Source organism: Arachis duranensis, chromosome 3 (genome assembly GCF_000817695.3).
Source record: "Arachis duranensis cultivar V14167 chromosome 3, aradu.V14167.gnm2.J7QH, whole genome shotgun sequence".
Lineage (NCBI taxonomy): Eukaryota > Viridiplantae > Streptophyta > Magnoliopsida > Fabales > Fabaceae > Arachis > Arachis duranensis.
Genome location: NC_029774.3, coordinates 131604260 through 131618400, shown reverse-complemented (window position 1 = coordinate 131618400; position 14141 = coordinate 131604260). Strand labels below are relative to the sequence as shown.

Below are 14141 nucleotides of genomic sequence, written 5' to 3'. Positions count from 1 at the left end.
GTCTCATTAGGGTCTAAGACTTGTGATTGTGGATACTTCCAAGCACTTCATTTTCCCTGTCCGCACGCACTGGCATGCTGTGCTTATTCACGGCTTACATGGCAGCCTTACGTCCACGAGGTATATCGCCTTAGCTCCGTTTTCGGTGTCTATCAGATGGGCTTTGCCCCTCCCATTCCAGAGGGTTTCTGGCCACCTTATGCCGGGCCTACCGTTATACCGGATCCGAGTATGAGGCGTGCAAGGGAGGGTCGTCCTAGATCCACAAGAATTCGCACCAACATGGACGAAGCAGATCCGAACCGGCCAAAGAGATGTGGTCTCTGCAAGCAGCCAGGTCACACCAGGCGTAGTTGTCCACAAGCCGCAGGCCCCAGCGGGACTGCTGGAAATCAGTAGGAGATTTGCTATGTCTGTGTTTGTTTGTTAATGTATTAGCACTTGTCTTCTAATTGTTTTTAATTTTTAAGTTATTACAACTAGTCTGGAACTACTCTGTTTCCTATGTGTAATGAAAGTTGTTATTTGTACCAAATATTTCTGTTGAATGTCTTTTAAATGATTGAAATTTATAACTAGAACAAACAACATTATATCATGGGATGACTAATAACGAATAACATAACATCAAACTATAAGTCATAACATAAAAGTAGAATACATCAAAGTAAATGACATAACAAAACATCAAAGTACATAACATAATATCAAATAACATAATAACAAAGTACATACCATAACAATGATAACCATCCAACAAAGTACACAATATAAATATAACAACATGACATACACCACTATCCATGAATCATCTAAATAGGTGCGATCCGGTGCCGCAACGGCGTGGCACCCGTGTCCGGTAGCCCCTACGTATAAGTGGCTCCTCATCCTCAATCGACTCGTCGCTGTCATCCGGAACTGGCTGTCTCGGGGTCATAGGCGCAACATGCACGGGTCTGGATGACGACGGGCCGGAAACTGAGTGTGATCCAATACTCTGCGCCGATGCTGGGGTCCCACCCATGGCAAAAGGATGCGCAGGAGCTACCGTGGCAGGCTCATTCAGATCTACATCCAGGGGTGCCTGTGTCCCTGTCGTCTGAACCCGTCCGGCTGCAGTCTCATCCTCCTGCATGATGGTCCGGATATCATCAAGGAAATGTGGTCCACCGAACTCGGCCACAATGCCATCACTAGCAAGTAAGTCTCCATACATCGAGCCAGGACTCACCCATGGAGTACTATCCTGAAGGGTATGATCATCACCGGGAACACCTACGAAATAATCTCCAAGACCTCCACCACCAAGCCCAGCATCAGTGTGACTCGTGAGATCTCCCATACCAGATCCATGGGACCCACCATCATGCCCGCCCTGATGGGCCCTATCAACCCCCGCAACATCACCTCCCACATGCATCTGGGCACCCTGTCTAGCAGCACCCACCCTCCTCCTGCCTCCACGACCACGAACTCTCCCCCCACCCCTAACTGGGTCGTCTCCGGCATCCATAGCCCGATCCACCCAGTTCCACTCACGCTGGCTACGACGTGTCCCAACTCGTGCTCTCCTCTCAATACGACGTCTGTCAGGAACATCCTCGACCCGGTCCATGTCTGGAAGTCGGCCTGCACCCCTCTGTGTCGCCTCATCTGGAATAGGAACACCTCTCGGATCCCCCAATAACATCTCCGGCGACAAAAACCTCTTTCCGTGCTGATACCACCATGTCAAGAACTCATGTGACGGTCCGGGGTCGGGCACGATGTCAAACTGTAGAATGTGATCAGCACGCTCCTGCCAGTGAAGATGCCACTCAGGGTACTGTGCCGGGAACCAACGGTCACCTCCTCTCCCGTCCTTCGACATCAGGAAGTCGATGTTCAGGGCGGGAGACGATATGGGCTGAACGCCGCCAAACTGAGGTAAAACTCTATCAACCTGATGCCACTCGACAACCGCAAAATAAATCAGGGACGTCCTGCATCGCCATAACATCGTATGCCGAGGCTCCAACACCTCAGGATGGACAACCTGGATGACGGGGCTCCAACACCTTAGGATGGACAACTTGGATGACGTCAAGTGCGCTATAGGGCATCCATATGAACTGCAAAAATCAAAATCAAATCGTTTGTACACTTAGTTGAGTGCTATAAACTGAAACAATGACGTGAGATACACAAATGTTCTGCGTACTTACCTGCCGAGGCTGTAACAAGTCGATCTTCATGCGAGCCATCTGTACCCGAGGTCCCTTGTTGCTAATCCTAGGATTGTAACCAGACCATCTGCGTACAAGAAAACAGAAGAATTGGTTGCATAATTGAAAATAATAATAAGAAGAATATATAGTACAAAACAATAACGGTACCTCGAGGCAAGGGGCCAGCTGATCTCATCATACCCAGATGGTCTAAGTGTGGGAAACCTCCAGAAGATCCACGACTGTAATAATTGTAACGGGCCAGCTAACTTCACCACATGTCTGTTGGCGACTCGGCACATGCACCTGTACAGCCATGCTAGTGCCGCCGACACCCAACTGTAGCGACCCATCTCCTCAAGCCGAGCAACATATGGTAGCCATCTGATGTGTATACGATTGCCGGACTTGTCGGCAAACAGCTGGGTACCCAATAACATCATGATATAGGCCCGGGCAAAGCGCCTAACTGTCTCCTCATCTGCCCCGTCTGGACACTCTGCAAATGTCTCCTGAAACCAGGTGCAGTTGACTGCGAATTTCTGCACCTGGTTCTCCGGAGGTAAAACACCGAGCAACTCATGGAACCACTGCCAAGCAGGTCTCCCACCCTCAATGTAAAGGTGGAAGTCGGTAAGGCAACCACTAACGTAATCTCCATCGACTGGCAACCCCAGCTGGTATGCGACGTCCTGAAGCGTGATAGTGCACTCTCCGAACGGCATGTGGAAGGTGTGCGTCTCAGACCGCCACCTCTCGACGAATGCACTGACTAGGGGCTCGTCTAGTCGGAACCATCTGTCGTTCAGTCTCGCAAGATGGTAAAGTCCCGCCATCTGCAAGTACGAAACATACCTCTCATCAAGACGCATCCCCTGTTGCCGCCTAACGCTGGATATGCAACGACGAGGCTGGCCAGTACATAAACCGCATAATTAGAACAGATGCACAAACCACTAACATAAGCGATATATTTTATAAGGAACCAGAAAATAAATCATGATGGGCAAAAGATATATGAAACAAACGACCAACATTTCATACACAAACCGCTCACTCAAACCACGTGCCAATACCATTAACAAAAACATATGCATTTTCACGTTTATCATAATCCACTACCGTTAACCGCTAAACCATCAATGAATCCACTATCCAAAACCGTTAACAAAAACCAAGTACAAAAATCTATAACAAAAACCACTGGCCTAAACCACTTGCGTAAACCGCTAACAGTAAAATAAACCGCTAAAACAAAATCATTAACAAAAACCACTGTCCTACACCACCAACCTAAACCACGACCCCAAACCGCTAACCATCACTAAAACCACTATCCAAAACCATTAACACAAACCGCTTACAAAAAACAATTTCAAATACCACTAAAAAAAACTACTGGCCTAAACCACTTACATACACACCTAACACTAGCCTACACTACTTTCCTAAACCATTAACAAAAACCATTAACAAAAACCACTAGCCTACACTACTTTCCTAAACCACTATCCTAAACCACTAACAGTAACATAAACCATTATAAAAAACCATTAACAAATACCGTTATCATAAACCGCTTTCATAAACCACTAACCTCGTCGTTGATCACACAGGCGATATGAGCTACTCCATCCAAACGATAAAGCCTTCCCGGATCGTCCCCCATCGACAGAAACAGCCGCTCTAGTCGCACTCTTACTGAACGTTGGTCTTTTTCTCTGGGATTTGGTGGGGTTGGAGAATGAGAAAGTGATTCGAATGAAATTTGGTGGGGTAGGAGAATGAGAAAGTGATTCGAATGAACTTGGCTCGAACTCCCTTTATAGCCGAATCCCTTGTAATTCGAATCAAGTTGATTCGAATTACTATGCAACTCAATTTTCACCTAATTCGAATCAACTAGATTCGAACCTCTCTACTTTCTACTTCTCCTAGTAATTCGAATTAAGTAAATTCGAATTATGTTGATGTAATTCGAAACAAGTTGTTTCGAACTTCATTGGTTTTTTGCCTTCCTAGTAATTCGAATCATATCAATTCGAATTACATGTAAGTATAATTCGAATCATATTGATTCGAATTATATAGTAATTCGTCCTGCTTGATTCATGTATGGATTTTTGAATTGGCTGAATTAGGTAATTTTGAGCTCTCCTTGGCTCATTTGGGTTTTTTACCCTAATATTTGATTATAAATATTATAGAGTCAATTTTATAATTATATATAGAAGATGAATTTTTTGTTTAGTGACATATATAAAAAAAGATATTTAATTATATTGATAATAAAAAAATTATTTCTTTTAAATATAAAATTTAGAAAACAAAATTCTAAATTATATGCTATTTTCTAAATAATTATTTTAGTATTTTAATTTATTAGTTAAATTATTTAAAATTGAATCATATTTTATAATAATAAATAAATTATTGTCATATTATATATATTTTAATTTATCTTTACTATTAAAATTTTTTAGATCTATCATTTTCTAAGTAAAATACTATTATATTTCTTAACATTTGTGTTAAATTATAGTTTCATTTCTAATATTTAAAATGTTCTAAGTTATTTTTGTTACAAATATTTTATTTTATTTTATTTTTATTCTTTGACTAAAATTAAATTTTAATTTTTTAAAATACGATAGAAATGAAATGACAGTAGTTGGCAATATGCAAGATGTAACAGATAGTTAAGCTCTATTGCAGTAAGTTCTATTGAGAAGTTTGATTTGAGAAGTTTGATATAAGAAGCTAAGCTCTCATTCTCTATGTACATGCTCTATATTCACATCTAATCAGAATATATAATTCACTCTTCATTCTTCTCTGCTTCTTCTCTTCCATATTTTGTTTCTTTGCACTTCAAGATTCTGAACTATTGAGTTCTTAACACTTTTTTTATGTATTGTTATGTTATTTTTTTTCCTTTTACTTTTACCATTTTTATAACCAAATTACTATAATCACAATTAATACTATATAGTTTTGAGAGTCAATGGAATTGACTATGGGTTTTGACTCTAATAACTTCTAATGTGAATTGTTGGTTCCTCACTTAACATTTTTATTCTTATTTTATACTACCTCACACTTCATCTTTTTCTTAGTGAGTTTGCACTGTATATATCATCTCCTTTATTTACACTGTACAAGCACTTCATTTCATTCATCCTACTAATACCAACACTTAGAAAACATATACACACATGCAAATCACAAAATAATACACGTCTTCAACACGATGCATATCCCTTTGCATAAAATAAAAACAAGAATTGCGCTAGGTACTTGATTAATTAACGGATGATGAGGTATATACTGCTATAAGCAAGAGCATCTTCATAACTTCATATACATCATTGCATCTATTCTTTTGTGTTTGTATTGCAAAAAATTATGTGAATTTAACTAAAAATCTGTGTTTTTTATTTTGTACAGGTAACTATTATGTATTCAATAATTTCACATATTTTTGTTTTTAACTCTAGAAATCTCTATATTTACTTTCACATTTTTTTGTTTTCCAGTTTTCCTTGTTCTATTTTTTTTTCAGTTTCTCCTTGTCATTTTTTCCTTGTGATTTTTTTTTCAGTTTCTCCTTTTTAATTAAAAAGACAAATAAGAACAAAAAGAAAAAATATATGTCATTAAAAAGAAGAAGAAATAAGAACAATCGAGAAAAAGAAGGATAATGACCGTGATTAGTCACGGTGCGGAAGTTAGAGTGAGAGAAAATATAGTTTTCGAAATAAAAAATGTTATTTATACATCTGTTACTAAAATCAGCCACCAATATATTGTATAAATATATGTGTGATTTAATTTATTTTCAATGTATATTTATATTTCAGGATGTATTTTATACTAGTGACTGATTTTGATGTACACGTAGTATAATCCTTTGAAAATACAAGTAGTTTTGGTTAATAAATATTTGAGTATATACCCATTTTGATCCTCAAAAAATTTTAGACCACACATTTTAGTCCTCAACTAAAATTAATTAGTCGATTAGTACCTAACAATTAACTTCGTTAGTCACTTAGATCCTTTACTCCGTCAACTCTAACGGAAGACAAAATAGCCCCTGATCTCATCTATTCGAAAACGACAATGTTCTCTCCCAATTTTTATCATATCTCGCATAACACTAATAGTCTAACACTGTAATTTCAAGCTACACAATGCACACTCTACAACTTCAATGTTCACAAAAAAAAAAAATCTCAACTTGTTCTCAACCAATTCATACTCAGGAAACTAATGTCTGTGTCTCTCAACAACTTGTCATCTTCGATGAATCCCATGAATTTAGATAGCAAGTCTGATTTGTCAAAACCCATGGTCGTCGTTGCCATCTCCCTCCTCCTCTGCCCTATCATCTCCATGACCACATTGTCCACCATTCTGATCGCTTCCTTTAGCTTCTTCTCCAAATCAATGTTCAGTAATCGCTTTAGTTTTCATATGAGCAGCAACGACGACATTGCTCGTTGTACTGATAGCTTCGATGAGAGGTCAAAGTTGTCTGCCAACTTGGACTCCAGGAAAGAAGGAATGAAGTACTCAGTGTCTATTTCAAATGAGAATTTGCATATGATGTCGAAGGATAATCTTCTCATGATGTCCTAATGTCCAACAATCTATATTGCTTGCCGGAGAGTGGAGAAAGGCGTGCCATTGGGATAGTTGTAAAACTTGGTCTCAAAGATGTCATAGACGTTGTCGGAGTTGGAGGTGATGTTATCGAGGACGTGGAAGTGGATGCTTCTGGTGGGTGAAATGCAGAGGAGGTGGATGTACCAGTCATAGAGATTTAGAAAGTGTGTGGTTCATAACATGTTGAGGTAGGTGCAACACGTGTGGTAATTATACCATGGCTTAATCTTGTAGTTAAAGAGGAGGAAGGAAAAGATGAAAAAGAAAAATGTGAAGGTGAAGAAGAAGAACATGAATGTTAAAGTTATGCGATATGATAAAAACTGGGAAAGAACAACGTCGTTTTCGAATAAAGGGGTAAGGGATCATTTTGTCCCTTATTAGAGTTGTAAGGAATCATTTTGTCCCCTGTTAGAGTTATTACGGGCCATTTTGTTTTTCATTAAAATTGACGGAAGTAAGGACCTAAGTGACTAACGGAATTAATTGTTATGGACTAATTGAATAATTAATTTTAGTTAAAAACTAAAATGTCTAGTCCAAAATTTTTTGAGAATTAAAATAGGTATATACTCTAAATATTTTTAGACCAATCAACTAGTAGTCCAATTTAATTACAAAAAAACTATACTTGTTTGGTAAAGTAAAGAGATATATAAAAAAAACGATGTAATAAAATAAATTAATAAAAAATCATTAAAATTTTATAATTAATAAATATTAAATAAAATAAATTTTAATTATTATTTTTTTTATTTTTTACCATTACTAAATACAACATCCTCTGTCCACCACATATTTTCTCACATTTTTTGTTTGTAATTATTTCTTCCTTACGTCAGCTTGCTGGAAACAACTATCAGAATAATTTTATGACAATTGAGAAGAAACAGTAATAATTTCAACTATAAATCACCTCAAAAGCTAAGAAAATTTTAAAATAGTCACCAATTTTAGTGGTTAACAAAATCAGTTACTATTAGAATTGATTTTGCGATTAATTAAATTTTTTTAGAATTAAAAAAATTAGTTGTTAAATTGGTCACTAAATTTTAATTAGCGACCCATTTTTGGTTGCTAAATTAGTCATTAAAATAAAAATTAATGACCGATTTAACTATCAATAACAAAATCATTCTAGTTAATCGCTAAAATCGATCACTATTTTTTAAATTTAGCGATGAATTATCAACCAAAACAAAAAACAAGTTTTTGGGGTACGTTGATGGCTAAATCGGTCGCTATTTTTAATTTAGCGATCGATTTTGCGACCAATATAAAAATAAGCTTAATAGTGGTTGGTCACTAAATTGGTCACTAAGAAGTTGGTCGCTAAATTGGTTGCTAAATGTTTAAGATATCGATCGATTTAGCGACCAATTGTAAAATGTTGGTTTTATAGCATTCAGTCGCTAAATTGGTTGCTATTTTATATTTTAGTGACCGAATTAGCAACCGACTTAAAAATTTGTTGATAAAATAGTTGGTCGCTAATTCGGTTGCTAAAATAGTAGTCACTAAATCAGTTGCTAAGGGTTAATATAACGACCAATTTTAGCGACTGTTTCGAGGGTTACCTGAAACTGTAGGTCGATCTCGGACGAGATCTTCTGTACTGGTCGGAGCAGTTGTATCCGACTTGTTGGATTTGGAGGTGGTGCTGATCCTTTGTCACTAGAGGGTGATGGTACCTGCAAGGGACTCCGATGTTTAAGTTAGTACGGGTATTAAGCAGATGTTTAGTAGAATCAGAGTATGAGTTATACTTGGGTGCTCCAGTGTATTTATAATAGTGTGGAGTGACTTTTCTGAAGATAAGATAGTTATCTTTATCTTATCTTTGAGGGGAGTTATCTTATCTTGAAGGGAACCGCCTTTATCCTTTTAAGCTTGGGCTGACTTTGGACTTGGGTCGTGTTCCTCTATTTGGGTCATCTTTAGGCTCTCCTGTAAAAGAAATCGGGTAGTCCTGAGGAGGTCGGTCGACTCAACCCGGGTCGACTCAGCCCGAGTCGTACATCTCGATCCAGGGCATGAACAGCGACTAACTATAAAATTTTAATATTAAAGCAGTTGGTCACTAAATCAATCGCTATTAGCAACTGAATTTGCAACCAACTAAAAAATAAAGTTTACAAATTAATTAATTGCTAAATCAGTTATTGATTTAAATAATTGGAACAAACTAGATTTTAAAATAAATTAAAAAAATAACTCACTTTTCAACCCTAATCCTAAGCTCTCTCCTCACCCAGCGTACCTCTCGCGGCTCCCTCACTTTCCGGCGGAGTGGAGAGAGAAGTCATTTTCCGTCGAGTCCTGGTCGGCGCCGTTCTCACCAATTAGGCATGTAAAATGCCTTTGCACACCATTCTGGCGTTTAAACGCCGAAGTGATGCACACTCTGGGCGTTCAATGCCCATGTGTAGCATGTTTCTGGCGTTCAGCGCCAGCTTTCCTCAAGGCATATTCCTGGCGTTCAAACGCCAGGATGTTGCTTGTTTCTGGCGTTCAACGCCAGAAACATGAGTCAGAGACATTCTTGTCGGTGCCATCTCTCCTCCTCGAGTCTTTATCGCCGTCTGCCCCTCCGCGTACTTCCTCTGCTCGTTCTGCCATTGTCGCAGATCGTCACATTGTTGCTCGTAGATCGTCCTGTCCAGATCTGCCGTAGATCGTTCCATTCTCAGGGTTCTTAAAGGCATTCTAGTCTTCTTGCTGTCCTGAATGGTGGTAAATCATGTGAGGATAAGCAAAAACAGAAGCAAGAGGAAGCTTCTACTTCTGAGAATCAATCACCGTGCTGGTGCCTCCGCTGAACTTCGCCGTGGTGGACAACGGCATTTTTCGCTCTGGTTTTCCCGAACCCCCCAACTTCGGGTTCCTGAAATCGCTCCACCTCCGTTCCGTTATGTGAGTTTCCCTGTTCTGTTCTTTGACCTTTACCTGTTTGATGAATGGATTTTGATCTGAGAGTGTATTTTCGTGAAGATGTTTGTGCCCCGAGCCCTATCCGGAACCCAATTCAGAATTTCTGAAGTTTCATGGAATTAGGCTTTTCCAATTCGGGATCGATGGCTGTAAGGTTTCGTAATTTCTCCTTTCATTCTGGTCTTGATCACAACAAGTAATTTAAGTATAGCTTTCAACAAGTAATTAGACTTTTTATATGTAGTTGAAGCTTCTGGTGTAGAATCACATCACAAACACTGATTGTGATATAAACACAAGCATGCACACTGCATTATGTGCTGAACTAGGAAGATGATTTCAGCAGGGATTGGTTATGAATTTATCAGACAATTAGACATGATCACATCACATGAATATTATTTCCAAGAATCTAGCATTTGAATGCCATATATCTGGTTCCCTTTAACATTTCAGTTGAATTATAAGTTCACCTCCACAAGCTCCATTTCATATTCACTGTATAATCCAATATACAAACACCAAATGTGTAATATATTAATAGGAGCTTCAGAAGAGACTCTAATGCTTGCCGAACCTATGGCTGGTAGTTGTGCCTGCTCATACGAATTTGGTCTTTATGTGATGTGCTGCTGCTTGTTTCAAATAATATTATGTAGATGAATGTTATTTAAAAGTAGTTTCCCTCCTTGGCTTGCACAGCACAACTGATCCTACTACTGGATTCATATCCAAAGAGTTGCCAAGTGAATAGTGGCTATTTTATGTGCTGCTCCAAGGAAGCCTTTAGAATTAGTGTGGTGATGAAGATATGAGTAGTCCGCAGAAAGTTCCTATAAGTTTAATAATTCTGCTTCTTGTTGTTACATTAGAGAAGATTTAAAAAAAAACACTGCACGAGTCCATGGTAATTTTTGTTCTTGTAGCTTCTCCCTTGTTCAATACAGATTATAGTATCTTATTAATTAAAGTTTTGAAGCTGCCTGATATAGTGAACTCAATCATTCATGTTTGCTTTCCACTGGATAATGACATTTTTATCTGGGAGTTAAGGCTACGCTATGGGGATGCCTTGGCCCTTGGGTTATTTCTCTTAACTGGAAAAAGATTCACAATATTAAGTTTTCAACTTATGTCTTAAATTATGTACTATTATATATTCTCAGCGTTGATTACACTTGTGGGTAGGAACCCTTTGTCAACATCCCAAAGGGTACTATTTGAGAAGCTTTGAAAGTAGTCCTAGGTATTACACACTCTTTAACTTCTTTACTACAATGTTAGCCCTTAGCACAACCTGTTGAGCGATATATTAATCTAACATTGTTTGCTTGCATCAGATGTTAGAAACCACCCGTGCTAATTCATTGTAAACGAGGGAAGGTACTAAAATTTGTTCTTCTTGTTCCCTGTTACTAACACTTGAGTTATTACTCCCAGACTTAAGGTTTTTAGCTTTTGCATGAAACAGCAGACTCATGTTCATGGACTCCTTGCATCATGAGTTTATGGTCGCTAAAGATCTGTTTATACATCTGGGAAACCATCATCTGCTGCTGGATTGACTGCAACAGTTGCTAAGGAACCAGAAACTGGAGAGTTTTGTATTGAGGTAAATGACATAACTACTATTTTATGCTTCTGGGTTTAGAAAGTAATTATGGTGTCAAATGAGGTCAACAGGGCTTCTCCGGGAGATATTTTTAAGTTCACAACTATTTGAAACCTGTACTATTTGTTGTAATTTGTGTTTGAGTGGCATGTTTTAATTTGTTTTGCTAATTTTAAACATGTTTTAATTTACTTCTCCTCTCGTATAAAGATCCTAAAGTATGAGCTGCCTTTGCTTTCTTCAATTTACACTTGGAAATAGAATTGGATTTGTTTGAGTTTCAGTTACCCGATTCCGACAAATTAAATTAAGCTAATAGGAAATGACTGAAAAAAAAAAGAAGGGTTACTCACTACTAAAAGATTAATTAAGGGATGAAAAACTATCTCGCATTGAATTAAAAATATTAACTCCAATACAGAAAGGAAGGGATTGAAGTCCTTAGTGATAATAAACTGGCTTGAATTAGTTTATATATGTAGTGTTAATGTCTGAAGTGATTATAAAATATAAATACACCCATCACATACGAAATGATCACTAGTTTTAAGCATATAGCAAACCCTACTAATAAATACACCCATCAATTCAACTCAGTCACACTTGATTGATGGCAGCATTGCATAGTGCCATGTTTAAAAATAAGGTAGGACAAATACCCTTTTTCTAATTTTTATTTTATGAGCTTGTTTTTTGTGCTAACTGCATTTTTTTATTATTTTTACTTTTTTCCCCCTTGTAGTGTGGAGTCTGGTGACATTGATCTAAGGCTAAGGCTATTAATCCTTATTCTGCATCTGCACTCTACAGGTAAATTCATGCTTTCCTTCTATTCTATAGTTCTATGGTTCTTTATATGGGTTTAGTTTTCTTCTGGTCTTTTATCTTTGAAAATCTTTAATCTTGGTTCCTGAAAAATTTTGATGTAGATTATAGGGTGCAAGTTTTCCTTAAGCCATTATAAATAGGAACTAGTAGTTTCTCTATGCGTCATTCTACTTTCTCGGGAAAATTTTGACTCTTCTATGTGCACAATCTTAATTTTATTATTGGAGCCGAAGTTCTTAACACGTTTATATTTCAAACTTTCTACTTCCTAAGCCTTTAGCAATATCTTGTTAAGATATTCGGATATTCTTATATAGGCATAAGTTTAGACACAATATATTAATTATATTATTCATGGATCCTACCGACTTTTATGTAAGTGTGTCTAAAGATAAGATATTAGACTTTTGTCTATACAATAAATCTTGAAGAATGGATATTGTCACTTTTATTTTGATAATGTCACTTTTTTTTTTTTTACAAATTTATGTATACATATAATACAAAAAAATTATGTGTAAAGTGACATCATAAAATATGGGAGCAAAATTATCCTTTTCTTAAATCTTGATGCACCAAAACTCACAAGTTGGGTGTTACAAAACAGGTTTACTTTTCAATCAGCAGTAAAAAAAGTAAAAATAAAAACACAATTATTTTGAACATGAATTGGTTTAAGTAAGTTTTATTCATTTTCCATTTTCTTTCTTGTGATAGTGTTTTGGCAACCTTGGTGAAGAACAAAGTTGTGCCTGATCCAAGATTCAAGGTTAAGATTGTTTAAAGATTCTGTTGTGGTTTGTATTGGTTGCAGCTCCAAAAACAGTGGAAAAATGAAAGAGAAAAAATTAGTGCAGAAAATCAGAAATTGTTGAACCATATTGATTGTTCATGAATAGAGCAAAGTTATGTTATTCATGAATTATTTTTCCCTTTAGTCTAGATTGTGGATAATAATTTTGATGTATTTAGGAATTTTCAATATTTTAAATTTTATATTTTTATGTAGACATGGTGAATGTTTTTGGTATTTATTAGAAAAATTGATTTATGTTTAATTCTTTTTATATTTTGTGGAAATATAATTATTTATGAAATTAAGTTTTAATTTAATAGTGGTAAATGTGAAATTAATAAAAATCTATAATTACAAGATTAGGAACAGTGACTGCTTTAGTGGCCAATTTAGCGACCCATTTTAGATTTTCAAATCAGGCATCGTTGACCGATTTCATCGGCGACGGATTTAGCGACCGAAAATTTGGTTGTCATTTAGCGATCGATTTACTTAGCCACCGATTTAGCGACGAAAAATTTGGTCACTATTTAGCAACCGATTATGTTAGCGACCAATACTCTTTAGTGAGGGGTTTGGTGGCCTTGTTCAAAAATCGGTCGCTAAAATCGGTTGCTAACAGTTAGCGACTGAAGTTTGTCGCTATTTTCTAATTAGCAGCCAAGGTTTTAGCGACCACCAGAATTAGTCACTAAATCGGTTGCTATTTTGCTAATTTTTTGTAGTAAGTTCTCATTCTCTATGTACATACTCTATATTCACATCTAATCACAATGTAATTTACTCTTCATTCTTGCTTCTTCTCTCCCATATTTTGTTTCCTTGCACTTCAAGATTCTGAACTATTGAGTTCTTGACACTTTATTTTATGTATTGTTATGTTATTTTCCCCCTTTTACTTTTACCACTTTTATAACCAAATCACTATAATCACAATTAATACTATAATCCAAAAAGATGACAATGAAAAGGAAAGAACGGTTCGGCTTTTAAATGCGCTTCATGTGTTTATCCACGTAACCACAAATAAACTTTAAGATGCTGTCATTCATCCAATACTGATGTTAATACAAGCCAAACTTATTTTTTATATCATAAA

General features: G+C 36.9%; 2 protein-coding genes and 1 long non-coding RNA gene across 8 annotated transcripts in view; 2 read left to right on the top strand and 1 right to left on the bottom strand.

Moving 5' to 3' along the window:
- The window catches only part of LOC107481963 (uncharacterized), a 2665-nt gene extending 2266 nt beyond the window's left edge, over positions 1-399 (top strand). The window contains exon 4 of the mRNA XM_021137078.1: positions 11-399. Coding sequence (XP_020992737.1) covers positions 11-399 — 389 coding nt within the window. The remainder of the gene's footprint in view (positions 1-10) is intronic.
- Positions 400-2021: 1622 nt separating this feature from the next.
- Positions 2022-3876, bottom strand: LOC107481964 (protein MAIN-LIKE 1). Its single transcript, XM_021137077.1, has 4 exons — positions 3805-3876; positions 2376-3118; positions 2205-2292; positions 2022-2111 (listed from the first exon to the last, which is right to left on the bottom strand). Exons 1-4 carry the CDS (start codon positions 3874-3876, stop codon positions 2022-2024), a joined length of 993 nt encoding a protein of 330 aa, XP_020992736.1.
- A 5534-nt stretch (positions 3877-9410) lies between these two features.
- On the top strand, positions 9411-13256 carry LOC110279565 (uncharacterized). Of its 6 annotated transcripts, none has more exons than XR_008007178.1 (7): positions 9411-9788; positions 9867-9955; positions 10973-11052; positions 11147-11189; positions 11281-11418; positions 12161-12228; positions 12964-13256. It is a non-coding gene; the product is annotated as an uncharacterized LOC110279565 (long non-coding RNA). The 6 variants fall into 6 exon arrangements; XR_008007176.1 differs by having other exon boundaries at positions 9867-9960; XR_008007177.1 differs by having other exon boundaries at positions 9867-9960; positions 11278-11418.
- The last annotated feature ends 885 nt before the right edge of the window (positions 13257-14141 follow it).